Below are 18,994 nucleotides of genomic sequence, written 5' to 3'. Positions count from 1 at the left end.
AAAGGGAACCTCTCTTCTCAGGAAGAAGTTCTGCCCTCTGAGGGAACTGAGCCTTTGGAGCTTGAACCTTATCAGGTTGAGCTCTTAGGCCCAGGGGGACCCTCAAGGGAGGAGCTGTGTAAGGGACAAGAAACCTGTCCCTCTCTTGAAGGCCTTAGGCAGCAAGCTGCTGAAGAGTCCAAAGGCAAGAAAAATGGAACACATAGGGTCTATTGGGAAGATGGGCTCCTGTACACTGAGGCCAGAGACCCCAAACCTGGTGCCACTAGGAGAGTGGTAGTGCCTCAGCTGTTCAGAGAGTTCATCCTAACATTGGCCCATGACATTCCCCTTGCTGGACATTTGGGACAAACCAAGACGTGGGAGAGGTTAGTCAACCACTTCTCCTGGCCCAATATGTCCAACATGGTTAAGGAGTTTTGCCTCTCCTGCCCCACCTGTCAAGCCAGTGGTAAGACAGGTGGGCATCCAAAGGCCCCCCTCATTCCACTTCCTGTGGTGGGGGTGCCCTTTGAAAGAGTGGGTGTGGACATAGTTGGTCCACTGGAACCTCCCACAGCCTCAGGAAATATGTATATCCTGGTAGTAGTGGATCATGCTACCAGGTATCCTGAAGCTATTCCCCTTAGGTCGACTACTGCCCCTGCAGTAGCCAAGGCCCTCATTGGTATCTTTACCAGAGTGGGTTTCCCTAAGGAGGTGGTGTCTGACAGAGGTACCAACTTCATGTCAGCATACCTAAAGCACATGTGGAATGAGTGTGGAGTGACTTATAAATTCACTACACCTTACCATCCACAAACTAATGGCTTAGTTGAGAGATTCAACAAGACATTAAAGGGCATGATCATGGGGCTCCCAGAAAAACTCAAAAGGAGATGGGATGTCCTCCTGCCATGTCTGCTTTTCGCTTACAGGGAGGTACCACAGAAGGGAGTAGGGTTCTCACCCTTTGAACTTCTGTTTGGTCATCCTGTAAGGGGACCACTTGCCCTTGTTAAAGAAGGCTGGGAGAGACCTCTCCATGAGCCTAAACAGGACATAGTGGACTATGTACTTGGCCTTCGCTCTAGAATGGCAGAGTACATGGAAAAGGCAACCAAAAACCTTGAGGCCAGCCAACAACTCCAGAAGTTTTGGTATGACCAAAAGGCTGCACTGGTTGAGTTCCAACCAGGGCAGAAAGTCTGGGTTCTGGAGCCTGTGGCTCCCAGGGCACTCCAGGACAAATGGAGTGGCCCTTACCCAGTGCTAGAGAGGAAGAGTCAGGTCACCTACCTGGTGGACCTGGGCACAAGCAGGAGCCCCAAGAGGGTGATCCATGTGAACCGCCTTAAGCTCTTCCATGACAGGGCTGATGTGAATCTGTTAATGGTAACAGATGAGGATCAGGAGGCAGAGAGTGAACCTCTCCCTGATCTTCTGTCATCAGACCCAAAAGATGGCACAGTAGATGGAGTGATCTACTCAGACACCCTCTCTGGCCAACAGCAGGCTGATTGTAGGAGAGTCCTACAACAGTTTCCTGAGCTTTTCTCCCTAACCCCTGGTCAGACACACCTGTGTACCCATGATGTGGACACAGGAGACAGCATGCCTGTCAAGAACAAAATCTTCAGACAGTCTGACCATGTTAAGGAAAGCATCAAGATGGAAGTCCACAAGATGCTGGAATTGGGAGTGATTGAGCGCTCTGACAGCCCCTGGGCTAGCCCAGTGGTCTTAGTCCCCAAACCTCACACCAAAGATGGAAAGAAAGAGATGAGGTTTTGTGTGGACTACAGAGGGCTCAACTCTGTCACCAAGACAGATGCCCATCCAATTCCAAGAGCTGATGAGCTCATTGATAAGTTAGGTGCTGCCAAATTTCTAAGTACCTTTGACTTGACAGCAGGGTACTGGCAAATAAAAATGGCACCTGGAGCAAAAGAAAAGACAGCATTCTCCACACCTGATGGGCATTATCAGTTTACTGTTATGCCCTTTGGTTTAAAGAATGCCCCTGCCACCTTCCAAAGGTTGGTGAATCAAGTCCTTGCTGGCTTGGAGTCCTTTAGCACAGCTTATCTTGATGATATTGCTGTCTTTAGCTCCACCTGGCAGGATCACCTGGTCCACCTGAAGAAGGTTTTGAAGGCTCTGCAATCTGCAGGCCTCTCTATCAAGGCATCCAAATGCCAGATAGGGCAGGGAACTGTGGTTTACTTGGGCCACCTTGTAGGTGGAGGCCAAGTTCAGCCACTCCAACCCAAGATCCAGACTATTCTGGACTGGGTAGCTCCAAAAACCCAGACTCAAGTCAGGGCATTCCTTGGCTTGACTGGGTACTACAGGAGGTTTGTGAAGGGATATGGATCCATTGTGACAGCCCTCACTGAACTCACCTCCAAGAAAATGCCCAAGAAAGTGAACTGGACTGTGGAATGCCAACAGGCCTTTGACACCCTGAAACAAGCAATGTGCTCAGCACCAGTTCTAAAAGCTCCAGATTATTCTAAGCAGTTCATTGTGCAGACTGATGCCTCTGAACATGGGATAGGGGCAGTTTTGTCCCAAACAAATGATGATGGCCTTGACCAGCCTGTTGCTTTCATTAGCAGGAGGTTACTCCCCAGGGAGCAGCGTTGGAGTGCCATTGAGAGGGAGGCCTTTGCTGTGGTTTGGTCCCTGAAGAAGCTGAGACCATACCTCTTTGGGACTCACTTCCTAGTTCAAACTGACCACAGACCTCTCAAATGGCTGATGCAAATGAAAGGTGAAAATCCTAAACTGTTGAGGTGGTCCATCTCCCTACAGGGAATGGACTTTATAGTGGAACACAGACCTGGGACTGCCCATGCCAATGCAGATGGCCTTTCCAGGTTCTTCCACTTAGAAAATGAAGACTCTCTTGGGAAAGGTTAGTCTCATCCTCTTTCGTTTGGGGGGGGGTTGTGTAAGGAAATGCCTCCTTGGCATGGTTGCCCCCTGACTTTTTGCCTTTGCTGATGCTATGTTTACAATTGAAAGTGTGCTGAGGCCTGCTAACCAGGCCCCAGCACCAGTGTTCTTTCCCTAACCTGTACTTTTGTATCCACAATTGGCAGACCCTGGCATCCAGATAAGTCCCTTGTAACTGGTACTTCTAGTACCAAGGGCCCTGATGCCAAGGAAGGTCTCTAAGGGCTGCAGCATGTCTTATGCCACCCTGGAGACCTCTCACTCAGCACAGACACACTGCTTGCCAGCTTGTGTGTGCTAGTGAGGACAAAACGAGTAAGTCGACATGGCACTCCCCTCAGGGTGCCATGCCAGCCTCTCACTGCCTATGCAGTATAGGTAAGACACCCCTCTAGCAGGCCTTACAGCCCTAAGGCAGGGTGCACTATACCATAGGTGAGGGTACCAGTGCATGAGCATGGTACCCCTACAGTGTCTAAACAAAACCTTAGACATTGTAAGTGCAGGGTAGCCATAAGAGTATATGGTCTGGGAGTTTGTCAAACACGAACTCCACAGCACCATAATGGCTACACTGAAAACTGGGAAGTTTGGTATCAAACTTCTCAGCACAATAAATGCACACTGATGCCAGTGTACATTTTATTGTAAAATACACCACAGAGGGCACCTTAGAGGTGCCCCCTGAAACTTAACCGACTGTCTGTGTAGGCTGACTAGTTCCAGCAGCCTGCCACACCAGAGACATGTTGCTGGCCCCATGGGGAGAGTGCCTTTGTCACTCTGAGGCCAGTAACAAAGCCTGCACTGGGTGGAGATGCTAACACCTCCCCCAGGCAGGAGCTGTGACACCTGGCGGTGAGCCTCAAAGGCTCACCCCTTTGTCACAGCCCAGCAGGGCACTCCAGCTTAGTGGAGTTGCCCGCCCCCTCCGGCCACGGCCCCCACTTTTGGCGGCAAGGCTGGAGGGAACAAAGAAAGCAACAAGGAGGAGTCACTGGCCAGTCAGGACAGCCCCTAAGGTGTCCTGAGCTGAGGTGACTCTGACTTTTAGAAATCCTCCATCTTGCAGATGGAGGATTCCCCCAATAGGGTTAGGATTGTGACCCCCTCCCCTTGGGAGGGGGCACAAAGAGGGTGTACCCACCCTCAGGGCTAGTAGCCATTGGCTACTAACCCCCCAGACCTAAACACGCCCTTAAATTTAGTATTTAAGGGCTACCCTGAACCCTAGAAAATTAGATTCCTGCAACTACAAGAAGAAGGACTGCCTAGCTGAAAACCCCTGCAGAGGAAGACCAGAAGACGACTACTGCCTTGGCTCCAGAAACTCACCGGCCTGTCTCCTGCCTTCCAAAGATCCTGCTCCAGCGACGCCTTCCAAAGGGACCAGCGACCTCGACATCCTCTGAGGACTGCCCCTGCTTCGAAAAGACAAGAAACTCCTGAGGACAGCGGACCTGCTCCAAGAAAGGCTGCAACTTTGTTTCCAGCAGCTTTAAAGAACCCTGCAAGCTCCCCGCAAAAGGCGTGAGACTTGCAACACTGCACCCGGCGACCCCGACCCGGCTGGTGGCGATCCAACACCTCAGGAGGGACCCCAGGACTACTCTAAGACTGTGAGTACAAAAACCTGTCCCCCCTGAGCCCCCACAGCGCCTCCTGCAGAGGGAATCCCGAGGCTTCCCCTGACCGCGACTCTTTGAATCCAAAGTCCCGACACCTGGGAGAGACCCTGCACCCGCAGCCCCCAGGACCTGAAGGACCGGACTTTCACTGGAGGAGTGACCCCCAGGAGTCCCTCTCCCTTGCCCAAGTGGAGGTTTCCCCGAGGAACCCCCCCCTTGCCTGCCTGCAGCGCTGAAGAGATCCCTAGATCTCCCATTGACTTCCATTACAAACCCGACGCTTGTTTCTACACTGCACCCGGCCGCCCCCGCGCTGCTGAGGGTGAAATTTCTGTGTGGGCTTGTGTCCCCCCCGGTGCCCTACAAAACCCCCCTGGTCTGCCCTCCGAAGACGCGGGTACTTACCTGCAAGCAGACCGGAACCGGGGCACCCCCTTCTCTCCATTCTAGCCTATGTGTTTTGGGCACCACTTTGAACTCTGCACCTGACCGGCCCTGAGCTGCTGGTGTGGTGACTTTGGGGTTGCTCTGAACCCCCAACGGTGGGCTACCTTGGACCAAGAACTGAACCCTGTAAGTGTCTTACTTACCTGGTAAAACTAACAAAAACTTACCTCCCCCAGGAACTGTGAAAATTGCACTAAGTGTCCACTTTTAAAACAGCTATTTGTCAATAACTTGAAAAGTATACATGCAATTTTGATGATTTAAAGTTCCTAAAGTACTTACCTGCAATACCTTTCAAATGAGCTATTACATGTAGAATTTGAACCTGTGGTTCTTAAAATAAACTAAGAAAAGATATTTTTCTATATAAAAACCTATTGGCTGGATTTGTCTCTGAGTGTGTGTACCTCATTTATTGTCTATGTGTATGTACAACAAATGCTTAACACTACTCCTTGGATAAGCCTACTGCTCGACCACACTACCACAAAATAGAGCATTAGTATTATCTATTTTTACCACTATTTTACCTCTAAGGGGAACCCTTGGACTCTGTGCATGCTATTCCTTACTTTGAAATAGCACATACAGAGCCAACTTCCTACAAACACTTACCCAAAGAGTTCCAGAAAAGGGCACAACAAGTGGTGGAAGAAGGACAAAGTATCTCTAATAATCAGATACAGTCTTCAATGGATGCAGCAGATACGGCTGGAAGGACAGTAAATACTGCAATAACAATAAGAAGGCACGCATGGTTGCGTACGTCAGGGTTCAAGCCGGAAATTCAACAAGCCGTGCTGAATATGCCCTTTAATGAACAGCAGTTGTTTGGGCCGGAAGTTGACACTGCTATTGAGAAACTCAAAAAAGACACTGATACGGCAAAAGCCATGGGCGCACTCTACTCCCCGCAGAGCATAGGCACATTTCGCAAAACACCTATTAGGGGAGGGTTTCGAGGTCAACCTACAGAAACCACAACATCACAACCAAGGCCCACTTACCAAAGCCAATATCAGCGGGGAGGTTTTTGGGGGCAATATAGAGGAGGACAATTCCAAAAGAATAGAGGAAAGTTCCAAAGCCCCAAAACTCCTCAAAATAAGCAGTGACTTACAAGTCACACATCCCCATCACATAACACCTGTGGGGGGGAGACTAAGCCAATTTTACAAACATTGGGAGGAGATAACAACAGATACTTGGGTCTTAGCAATTATCCAGCATGGTTATTGCATAGAATTTCTCAAATTCCCTCCAAGCGTCCCACCGAAAACACACAGTATGTCAAAACAACATATAGATCTTCTAGGACTAGAAGTTCAGGCATTGCTACAAAAAGAAGCTATAGAATTAGTACCAAGACGACAATTAAACACAGGAGTTTACTCACTGTACTTTCTGATACCCCAAAAAGACAAGAGTCTCAGACCTATACTAGATCTCAGAACATTAAATACCTACATCAAATCAGACCACTTTCACATGGTTACTTTACAAGACGTAATCCCACTGCTCAAACAACAAGACTACATGACAACACTAGACTTAAAGGATGCATATTTCCATACACCAATACATCCTTCACACAGAAAGTACCTAAGGTTTGTATTCCAAGGGATACATTACCAATTCAAAGTGTTGCCATTCGGAATAACAACGGCGCCAAGAGTTTTTACAAAATGCCTGGCAGTAGTAGCTGCACATATCAGAAGGCAGCAAATACACGTGTTCCCGTACCTGGACGATTGGTTAATCAAAACCAACACGCTAAGACGGTGTTCACAACACACAAAATATGTCATAGAAATCCTACACAAACTAGGTTTCTCAATCAACTACGCAAAGTCACACCTTCTGCCGTGTCAAACACAGCAATACTTAGGAGCGACAATCAACACAGCAAAAGGGATTGCCACTCCAAGCCCACAAAGAGTTCAAACATTTCACAATGTAATACAGGCCATGTATCCAAAACAAAGGATACAAGTCAAAATGGTAATGAAACTACTAGGCATGATGTCTTTATGCATAGCCATTGTCCCAAATGCAAGGTTGCACATGCGGCCCTTACAACAGTGCCTAGCATCACAATGGTCACAAGCACAGGGTCAGCTTCTAGATCTGGTGTTGATAGACCGCCAAACATACATCTCGCTTCAATGGTGGAACAGTATAAATTTAAACCAAGGGCGGCCTTTCCAAGACCCAGTGCCACAATACGTGATAACGACAGATGCTTCCATGACAGGGTGGGGAGCACACCTCAATCAACACAGCATCCAAGGACAATGGGACATACAGCAAAGACAGTTTCACATAAATCACTTAGAACTGTTAGCGGTATTTCTAGCGCTGAAAGCATTTCAACCCATAATAACCCACAAATACATTCTTGTCAAAACAGACAACATGACAACAATGTATTACCTAAACAAACGGGGAGGAACACACTCGACACAGTTGTGTCTCCTGACACAGAAAATATGGCATTGGGCGATTCACAACCACATTCGCCTAATAGCACAATTTATTCCAGGAATTCAGAATCAGTTAGCAGATAATCTCTCTCGGGATCACCAACAGATCCACAAATGGGAAATTTACCCCCAAATACTGAACACTTACTTCCAAATTTGGGGAACACCACAAATAGATCTATTTGCAACAAAGGAAAACTCAAAATGCCAAAACTTCGCATCCAGGTACCTACAACATCAGTCTCAGGGCAATGCGCTATGGATGAACTGGTCAGGGATATTTGCGTACGCTTTTCCCCCTCTCCCGCTCCTTCCATATCTAGTAAACAAGTTGAGTCAAAACAAACTCAAACTCATACTAATAGCACCAACATGGGCAAGACAACCTTGGTACACAACACTACTAGACCTTTCAGTAGTACCTCATGTCAAACTACCTAACAGACCAGATCTGTTAACACAACACAGACAACAGATCAGACATCCAAATCCAGCATCGCTGAATCTAGCAATTTGGCTCCTGAAATCCTAGAATTCGGACACTTAGACCTCACACAAGGATGTATGGAGGTCATAAGACAAGCTAGAAAACCTACCACTAGACACTGCTATGCAAATAAATGGAAAAGATTTGTTTATTACTGTTATAATAATCAAATTCAACCCTTACACGCATCTGCAAAGGATATAGTAGGATACTTACTACATTTGCAAAAGTCAAAATTAGCTTTCTCTTCCATAAAGATACATCTTACTGCAATTTCAGCTTACCTACAAATTACGCACTCAACTTCATTATTTAGGATACCAGTCATAAAAGCATTTATGGAAGGCCTGAAGAGAATTATACCACCATGAACACCACCAGTTCCTTCATGGAACCTCAACATTGTCTTAACACGACTCATGGGTCCGCCTTTTGAGCCCATGCACTCTTGTGAAATGCAATACTTAACGTGGAAAGTTGCATTTTTGATTGCCATCACATCTCTAAGAAGGGTGAGGGAAATTCAAGCATTTACCATACAAGAACCATTTATTCAAATACACAAGAATAAAGTAGTTCTACGGACAAATCCAAATTTTTTACCAAAACTTATCTCACCGTTCCACTTGAATCAAACGGTAGAATTACCAGTGTTCTTCCCACAGCCAGATTCTGTAGCTGAAAGAGCACTACATACATTAGACATCAAAAGAGCGCTAATGTACTACATTGGCAGAACAAAACTAATTTGAAAAACAAAACAACTATTTATTGCCTTTCAAAAACCTCATACAGGAAATCCAATTTCAAAACAAGGCATTGCTAGATGGATAGTTAAGTGTATTCAAACCTGCTATCTTAAAGCAAAGAGACAGCTGCCTATTACACCAAAGGCACACTCAACCAGAAAGAAAGGTGCTACCATGGCCTTTCTAGGAAATATTCCAATGAACGAAATATGTAAGGCAGCAACATGGTCTACGCCTCATACATTTACCAAACACTACTGTGTAGATGTGTTAACTTCACAACAAGCCACAGTAGGTCAAGCTGTAGTATGAACATTACAGGCTGAACCACCGCTTTTGGGGAGATAACTGCTTACTAGTCTATGCACAGCATGTGTATCTGCAGTTACACATGCCATCGAACGGAAAATGTCACTTACCCAGTGTACATCTGTTCGTGGCATTAGTCGCTGCAGATTCACATGCGCCCACCCGCCTCCCCGGGAGCCTGTAGCCGTTTAGAAGTTGATCTTGAACATTTGTAAATTTGTAAATATATTACTTTAAACTTCATTATGTACATACATATTCACTCCATTGCATGGGCACTATTACTAGCATACACAACTCCTACCTCACCCTCTGCGGGGAAATCAATCTAAGATGGAGTCGACGCCCATGCGCAATGAAGTCGAAATGGGAGGAGTCCCTCAGTCTCGTGACTCGAAAAGACTTCTTCGAAGAAAAACAACTTGTAACACTCCGAGCCCAACACCAGATGGCGGGATGTGCACAGCATGTGAATCTGCAGCGACTAATGCCACGAACAGATGTACACTGGGTAAGTGACATTTTCCATATACACTGCATGGACAACTCATTTTCTAAATACTAAATAAATATATATATACACACACACACACTCTTTACTTCACCCTCCTGCGGGAAAACAATGTAACAAAGGACATGATGCCCATGTCAATATTACTGAGAGGAGGAGTCACTCAACACTAGATGGCAGATTTATGCAAAGCATATGAATCTACAGCATTACATGCCCTGAACAGAGGTCTACTGGGTAAGTAACATTTTCCCTCTGAGCCACTCCATGAGGAATTGTAATGGATTCAGTTTTTCATCTTCTCTATCCTCCCCAGGAAATGTGATGACCTTTTTTCTTACGGGATTGCTTTTGATGTAACTGTTGTGAAGAAAACAGCTTTTGTGAAGATATCAGATTAGGATTAGATGGGTCCCAGAATCTTTCTATAATTTCTATTGTGTAATTGTCCTTTGATTCAGGAGAAAGAAAGGTAAGCTGTTTCATGTATATCTTCCCCACCCACCCTCATGGACAAACATGTTAACAAGATGCTGATGGCATACAAGATTTTGGTGGCAGAGGGGAAAGATGTACAAATAAAAAAAAGCAAATAATATGCGAGTTGGGATAAGAGAGTCTTGGTTATAATGACTTATTCACTGCCTCTGCATGACCCATAAAGATAACTCTCATTGATATGACAAATAATTTTATATATTTCTGCTTTGAGTTTAGGTGTGCGTGAATGGAAATTGCACTCAACTGGGCAGCGTTGTCATTGTAAGCGTACTGGACCCACTGATAGGCATTGTGTTGGGCACTGTCATGACACTGCTGCTCATTGCTGGCTTGTTGGTGTTTTTACTACTGAAGTACAGAAAAAGGAAGAAACCAGGTAAGACCATCCATCGGCTCTCAGGAGCCTCATTAGAACAGAAGGCTGTGTTTTAAGTTACTGCCTATTCATGTGAGAGACATGGGTATGTCGGGTTGTGTGGTGCAAGAAGAGAACCGAGGTAGGGCTCGCTCTGTCATCTGTTTTCTGACTCTACACCACTCAAGTGTCTTGGCTTTGGAGTAAGATGTGAAAATGAGACAATATTTAATACTGTGATTCAGAGCAGACCCATCAGAGGTACAACCTTGTCCAGACTGAATGTGGGAAACACCTGACAGCAAGTGATGGGGGCCAAAGCAGAAATGATTAAAATAGGATGTTACTGAGTTTTTGTCAAAATGGAGAAAAAAAACGGGCTTTTGGACGGCAAAGGCTAAGGGTGGTGGAGAGGGACAAATTACTCCCACAACAAATGTGTTTGTTTTGAGTTGAAAACCAATTTCCAGATTTGTCTCAGCAGTAGAGGAGAGGAAGCGAGATAAAGGGAAAGTAAATCTTGAATAGTCAAACTGAAGAAAAGATGTGCTGGATTTAAATGGGTCTTCTTCCAATTTGAAAATGTAATCAATGAAAGCAGAGGACGCTGTAGCTCTTGCTTAAATATCTTTACAGGGCTTCTTTCTTGCAATTTTACTAGGGCTTTCACTGCTAATGAGCTGCTCTTAAACAGTTGTATTCAAGCCCAGACTGGCGTCCCATCAAAAAGTAAAATATTTAGTTTGTTTAAATTTCTGACACTCTGTTTTCGCACACATATACATTTTGCAGGAATTGTAATGCTCATCTAAAATGTAGAAGATTGCTTTATCTTCAAAATGGTAGGTAATTCAGCATATTAGATGATTTGTTCATTGCCCATATTAACCTTTAAGACTTTTGAAGTACCGCATTACAATCCTTCGTGGACATAAACCTCACTCAATAGGTCTGCATGAAATGGTTCCATTTTTGAGAGATTAACATTTTTACTTTGTCCCCTTTATTCATTTTTTTAGTGACTTAAGTTACTTCATATCGTCAGTACCTGCTTTTTTAGCTTTTTTTTAATAGAGATTTTAATGCACCGTTATTTTTGTATACAATACATATATTTGTGTGGTTTTCATTTGATATCAAAATTATTGGAGCATGAGACTTTGAGGCAATTTATTTCTTGGAATATCTGGTTGCTACTATAGAAGCTTCTCATGACATTGCCCTTCGCTCCCATCAACGGCGAGACATACATTTTCAATTTTTGTTTTATCTTCATTACCCCATACCTTATTTTACACTTTGTTAGCACCTGTGCCTATTCCCTTTACAAGAGAAAAAGTAAAATAACGTTGAAATAAAAGATTTTATTTTTTAGGAGTTATGCATCATTTTTTTTAAAATTTTATTCTTCAAACGAAAGAAAAGCAAATCAAAACCATGCTGGTAAAATACAAAGCAGTCACATGTTGCCAGTTGCATGTAAAAAAATATCAGTTGGTCATACACAAATATTTTCTAGAGTCTCTAAAAATATTATCCCAATATCAATTGCTAATACATACCTAAAACCGACTTTATAAATAGTAGCCAAAGCCCCTTTTTTCGGTTTCACCTCACTGCTAATTCATGACCTACAATTGATGTTCAGTCCGTCTGCCATAAACTAAGTTATTTTCCATGTGAAATAACTATATGTGAAACATTGTGCTCGACGACCCCATCAGCGCTGCTTTGAGCAGATTTTTAGCTTGAGGACGGCCTGCTGCAGTTTTCCTCATGGAGTTGGGGAAAGTGACGGAGGCACCAGGAGCAGCCCTGGGCTTTTTAAAATGGCCTCTAAGGGCTCCAGCTCGCTTGGCAAGTGCCCAGTGGAATAAAAGGCCTGTCCAGCCCTGGCTACCTTCCAACAGTAAAGTAATGTTTACTAAATTAAATTTGTAAAAAATGTTTATATTTATCTACTAACTTAACATGCATTAAGATGTTCAGTTTATGTCATTCATCTTTATTTCAACACTAGTTGTTGCCAAAATAGTGCAACCTAAATCCCTCACTGGTTGGATATTCCTGGGCATTAAAGTATCACCTGCCACCTATTTTTAGGCCCCATAGTACTTGTTCTGTATAATCTATCATATTGTGGAAGACCAGGTTACATTCCTAATCTTAATTAGAGTCTACATACGTGCCAACTAGGTATCTGAACATATTAACATAAAAAAAACTTAGCACCCCTAATGGGTATAAGATGCTCAAGCAGAGGCAAGACCCGAATTTGTATGTTTTTGTATTTAGACTGCATTGGAGATCATGTGATCAGATTGGAACTAAGGAGTTAGACTGGTGAAAGATTCTGAAGCCATGCAAACGTTTGCAGACAACCTTCAGATTCAGACACGTATAGAAATGTAAACTCTTGCCAATGAGCAAGCTAATCAGAAATTTCTCTTTTCGAGAGCCAAGCAAAACAAGCCTTTAGAGGTCATAGACTTGCTCAACTTTAAGACATAGTAATCATGAGCAGAAAGATATCTGTATCAGTTACAGTAGCGCTAAGGCAAAATTATGACTCTTGCTATCTCTCCCTTTTGCACAATTTCATTTTACCCCCCTTTTGGCAAACCAGTTATTGTCAACTTCTCTGGAACAGGTAATCACCAACATAGTCAAGTGATAGATAATCCGATTTATAACTTAAATCAACATCAGTTTTCGTTATCTTCTGGGGTAACGAGGGAAGAGAGTTCTACATTTCTAGTAAGATCATTACTGGGTCAGGCACAGACTTTGACAATTGTATGGAGCAATGAGAGGATGACAAAGATTACCAAAACAGTTGCTAATATCTTCATACCCAACTCCACAAATTCTTCATCCATCAAGACTAAAGCAGTGATTCATTTTGTATAGATCCTTAACACTATTGCAGATAGTATTCTTTTTATAGTTCACGTAACACTATCTCTGATATTCATTTTTTGTGTAAGTGGTTTTTTGTATAGTGGGAACCTATCCTACTGGCATTGAAGTGCTGTACAGTTCTGTCAGCGAGTGACAGAAACATTGACCCCATAACCATCAGGACTGCCCTCGCACTGCTCGAGTTAGGAAAAGATGCACCTTATAAATTAATACTACGTGACAATGCAGTAACAGTACTTTTCTGCACCAAGTACCCAAATATATATCATACTGCTTAACTCTTAGGCTTGATTTCAAATGTCTAGGTCATTTCAGACTCCAGTTTCCATGCATATCATAATTAGGAGTTTAGTTACATCACACACTGCACCTCTACAGTTTCCCTAGATACATTTTGGTAACTCACACCTGTTAAAAATTACTGCGGGGACAAAAAGCATGGTAAATATTTGGACATGTGTAGAAAATACCAAATTCAGCATGCTATATCTCTTTTTTTTAGGGCAAAACTCCTAATTGACCCTATTTATTCCGCCTATAAATAAATCCAGATTCATGCAATATCTGACATTATTGAGTGTGTAATAACTGTTGCACCTCTCTCTGAGGTCCTTATAATTTGAGCATGAATGGTATATTTAATTCTTGGCCAAGAACTGGATTTAACCAGTGCACTAAAAGTGTTCCTTTTAGCAGCGTTTGGTATGTGACAAGCAATACTGTTACCAGGTCCAGGTTGTGGATTTGTACCTTGTAATTGTTTAGCTCAAAACACGACCAAGTTGTGTGATTGCATTGTATATTTCGATACAGTTAGTATGGAATATACATTGCTTAATAAAGCTAGTCTGTGACAGACATTAGAAGTGTTACATTCACAGTGTTTATCTTCAGTACTTACAAAATATACAGCAGCTATATCCATGAACTTAAACTGTAGGCAGGGTCGCCGGTTTGTGACAACCCCTAATGGTAAACTTTGCAGAATAAATGAGCTTAGCCTGTCAAGAAAATAACGTTGAAACCAATAGTTGAAATTAAAAAACATATGGACAGCTTTGTGTAACCTTTATCACATTATTACAGATATCTTTGTGCAGTTCCAAGTAAAGCACTTAAAAACATAAACCTATTCCATTGAAGTATTGTCTGAACCACAACAGGTGGGAATGCCTATTAATGTATAAGGTACTAAGCAAAATAAGCTACTAATAATATTGGATTGAATAAATAGTAAGTTGTTCAAAAGAACAAAAATTGTGTTCAAATGTAATAATAATTTGGTATCAGCAAACTAAGCCAACGATCTTTCAGCCCCTTGCGATGAGAGGATCAGTCCCAGAGTGTTACATCTGGCCCTCTATGCAGGTTAACCCCTAAACATTTTGCCTTCACCTTTCCTGTTTTCTGAACCCATTTTTGTTGCCTTTTAGGACTCCGTGCACTTTACCACTGCTAGCCAGTGCTGAAGTGTTTGTGCACTCTCCTTTAAACAGGGTAAGATGGGCTTACACCCAATCAGCACATTTAATTTACTTTATTAACTTGTAAGTCCCTAGTAAAGCAGTACTACATTTACCCATATACCCAGGGTCTATAAATTCAATTCTACTAGTGGACTTGCAGCACATATTGTGCTACCCACTTAAGTAGCCTTTATAATCACGTCTCAGGCCTGCGATTGCAGCCTCTGTGTGCCGTTTAAAACTGCCAATTTGACCTGGTAAAATTAACTTTTTGCCAGGCCTAAACCTTCCTTTTAATACATATGTCACTCCTCAGGGGAGGCCTTAAACAGCCAGTGGGTCAGTGTGCGTTGTATTTAAAAAGTTGAACATGTACTTTTTTTTTTTAATTCTTTTTATTTAACGACAAAACATCCATTGCATCTTGTAACATGCGACCATCAATAACCCCTCTTTTGACATCATAAACAAAGCCCCCTCTTAATACACAGTAGCTGAGTGACCACCCTCTGACCTCTTCCTGCTAGAACAGAGCAAGCAGCAGGATCAATCCCTTCTCCTATAGGCCCCGCACCCATCCCAGATTCTGCACCATTTCCCTGGGCACCCCCTGCTTTCATAAACTACTTTTTCCACGCCGCGGTCCCAGTTGAGGTCCGACCTCCACTCCTGAAGACTAGGAGGGGACTCCGTGCCCCACAGCGACGCTATATTACGTTTGGCAATTATAGCCGCTATTGCCAACCATCTAGCCTGTTTTCTCGTCCAGTGTTCCTCCCCCAGCATATTTAGGAGCAGCAGTCCTGGATACAGCGGGACCGTCTTGCCAAGGACCCAAGCTGCCTCCCCGACCATATCCTGCGTATAAGTCTGCACTCTGGGGCAGGTCCAAAGAATATGTAAGAAGGTGCCCTCCATCCCGCAGTGCCCCAAGCACTGCACACTCTGGGCCTGACCCAGCTTATGCATCACTACCCTGGAATAGTATGCTCTGTGAAGAATCCGAAGTTGTACTAGTCTGAATCGTGTCCTGACTGCAACCACCCTGGGACCCTGCCTTGCTGCCCCCCGTCCCCGTCTGATAATGTACCCAAGTCAGATTCCCATTTTGCCCATAGGTTCATCATCGGATCTGGCGAGTTGTACATTCGTTTCTTGTAAAGCAGGGATATAGTCTTCGACTCGAGGGGCTCCGGCACGAGTCGATCTTCCATAGGAGCCGCCTCCGGCAGCTGCTCATGTTTTGGAACGTATTGACTCAAGGCATGTCGCAGCTGCAGGTACCTGAACCGTTCTGCTCCCGCCATTTCGTATTCCTGCTGCAGGTCCTCAGACATCACAATTGCCTGGCCCCTCCATACATCTCCCAGGTGATCAATCCCCACCAGTGACCATTTACGGAATCCACCCAAGGTCTTCAAATCTTTCAACATATCACTGCACCATAGCGGGGTCCGTGCCGTCAGGGTGACGCCCCAGCCCAGATATTGTGTGGCGTCATGCCAGGCCCTCACCACCATCGCGGTGTGGGCCGGGAGCGATTGCAAACTCCCTCGCTTATAGTGGGCAGACTCATACCCCCCCCCCCCAGTAACACCTGCCTGTCCACCTGGAAGGCCGGATCATCCAGGTCCATGAATGCCCAGTCGTTAATGTTGACCAGTTGGGTGGCCCAGTAATATCGAAGGGGATCTGGAATAGCCAACCTGCCCTCGTACACTCCGAGCTTCAGTTTTGCCAGTGCCACCCGGGAGCAGCCGCCGTCCCATAATAAAAGCCTGATCTCATGGTCTAGACTCCCGAACTCCTCCGGCAGTATCTCATAGAGAGTGTTCTGAAAGACATACAGGAGGTGCAACAGTGTCCTTATTCTGAAGGGTGCGGCTCGGCCCACCAGGGAAAGCGGCAGCGTCTTCCAGTGGGCCACGTCTCAGTGAAAGCTGTCTAGCTGGGGTTGAAGATTTTCCTTCAAAAACCTCTCCTTATTCCTGGTAACATATATCCCCAAGTACTTGAAACCCGCTGTACAGATCGGCACACCACAGCCTTGGGGCAAGGCGGGCAGGGCCCCAGCCAATGGGAACACCAGTGACTTCTCCCAGTTAATCCAATACCCAGAATAGTCCCCAAAGGTACCAAAAATGTGCATTATCCTGCCAATTGACCACCCTGGCTGCGTGGCGTATAGTAGGACATCATCCGCGTATAAAGAAATGCGTTCCTCCCATGTTGCTCCCGAGTCTATGCTCCAGATCAGTGGATCCTGCCGTATCCATGCCACCAGCGGCTTGAGTGCCAGGGCAAATAGGGGGAAAACAGACACCCTTGCCGGGTACCCCTGTGAAGGGAAAAGGGCTGCGACACCGCCGCATTGGCCCTCACCCGGGCCACTGGGTGCCGGTATAGCAATCTAATCCATGACAAAAATCGTAGGCCAAGCCCAAATCTGTGGAGCACAGTGAAAATATAGGGCCACTTCAGACTATCAAAGGCCATCCGGGTATTTAGAGACAGAAGCGCCGCTTGTCCCCTGCTCTGATCCTCCGTCATATGTAGGGCGCCGTACAGTCTCCGCAGGCTCAAACATGTGGACCTGGAGGGCATGAAGCCCGTTTGGTCTGAATGCACCAGTTTAGTAATAATTACGCTCAGCCTAGCCGCCAAGACCTTTGCCAGGACCTTAACGTCCGTATTTAATAGGGAGATGGGCCTATAAGAAGCACAGCTCTCCGGGGGTTTACCCTTCTTTGGAATCACCACAACTGTCGCAATCTGCTGATCTTGCAGCAACCGTCCCAAATCTCGCGCCTCCTTAAACATGGTCAACATATGTTTCATCACTCAGGCACTTAAACAGTTCCACCGGCAGTCCATTTGGCCCCGCTGCCTTACCCCACTGGAACCCCCTCAAAGCATCTGTGACCTCCCCCCTCCATGAGTTTAGCCTCCAAGTCCCCTCTTTCTGACTCCGAGAGCACTGGCAGCTGGATATCCTGCAGGAGGTCCATGCAGTCCTCCTCCGTCATCTGAGACACCGAGGCGTAAACCTCCTCATAATAGGCAGCAAATGCCTCCAGTATGGACACGCTAGATTCACATGCGGTTCCTTCCTCGGTCCGTATAGCCCTGACCCAGGCGCGCTCCTGGTCGCGCTTATCTAGCCAGGCCAACAGTCAGCCGGCTTTGTCCTCAACGTCCTATAAACGGCGCTGAGACGCCAGGGCATAGGCCCTGGCCTGTCGCTCGGCCATAGCACGCAACACATAACATTTGAGTTGCAACTGGTGCAAGAGCTCCTCTCCCGCCCCATCCCCTGTCTGAGAGCGGGCCTCTAGAGCTGCAATATCGTGCTCCAATTCCATTACTTGCAGGTGGTGTTCCTTCCTCTTTTTTTTATTTTATTGTTGAAGAAGGGTAACATACAACAATTGTAGGAAGTTGGCTCTGTATGTACTATTTCAAAGTAAGGAATAGTATGCACAGAGTCCAAGGGTTCCCCTTAGAGGTAAGATAGTGGCAAAAAGAGATCATTCTAATGCTCTATTTTGTGGTAGTGTGGTCGAGCAGTAGGCTTATCCGAGGAGTAGTGTTAAGCATTTGTTGTACATACACAGGCAATAAATGAGGAACACACACTCAAAGACAATTCCAGGCCAATAGGTTTTTGTATAGAAAAATATATTTTCGTAGTTTATTTTAAGAACCACAGGTTCAAGATTTACAAGTAATACTTTAAATGAAAGGTACTTCACTTAGGAACTTTAGGAACTTTGAATTCGCAAAATAGCATATACAGTTTTCACATAAATGACATATAGCTATTTTAAAACTAGACAGTGCAATTTTCAACAGTTCCTAGGGGAGGTAAGTGTTTGTTAGTTTTTGAAGATAAGTAAACCACCTACGGGGTTCAAGTTTGGGTCCAAGGTAGCCCACCGTTGGGGGTTCAGAGCAACCCCAAAGTTACCACACCAGCAGCTCAGGGCCGGTCAGGTGCAGAGGTCAAAGTGGTGCCCAAAACGCATAGGCTTCAATGGGGAAGGGGGTGCCCCGGTTCCAGTCTGCTAGCAGGTAAGTACCTGCGTCTTCGGAGGGCAGAGCAGGGGGGTTTTGTAGGGCTCGGGGGGGACACAAGTCAGCACAGAAAGTACACCCTCAGCGGCACGGGGCGGCCGGGTGCAGTGTGCAAACAAGAG

General features: G+C 45.2%; 1 protein-coding gene across 1 annotated transcript in view; it reads left to right on the top strand.

Moving 5' to 3' along the window:
* The window catches only part of MST1R (macrophage stimulating 1 receptor), a 352,783-nt gene that overhangs the window by 282,644 nt on the left and 51,145 nt on the right, over positions 1–18,994 (top strand). Inside the window, exon 13 of the mRNA XM_069206831.1 lies at positions 10,272–10,431. Within this exon, the coding sequence (XP_069062932.1) occupies positions 10,272–10,431 (160 nt within the window). The remainder of the gene's footprint in view (positions 1–10,271; positions 10,432–18,994) is intronic.

This window comes from Pleurodeles waltl, chromosome 9 (assembly GCF_031143425.1).
Source record: "Pleurodeles waltl isolate 20211129_DDA chromosome 9, aPleWal1.hap1.20221129, whole genome shotgun sequence".
Classification (NCBI taxonomy): Eukaryota; Metazoa; Chordata; class Amphibia; order Caudata; family Salamandridae; genus Pleurodeles; species Pleurodeles waltl.
Note: the sequence above shows the minus strand (reverse complement) of the source record. Positions and strands in the feature narration are given on the sequence as shown.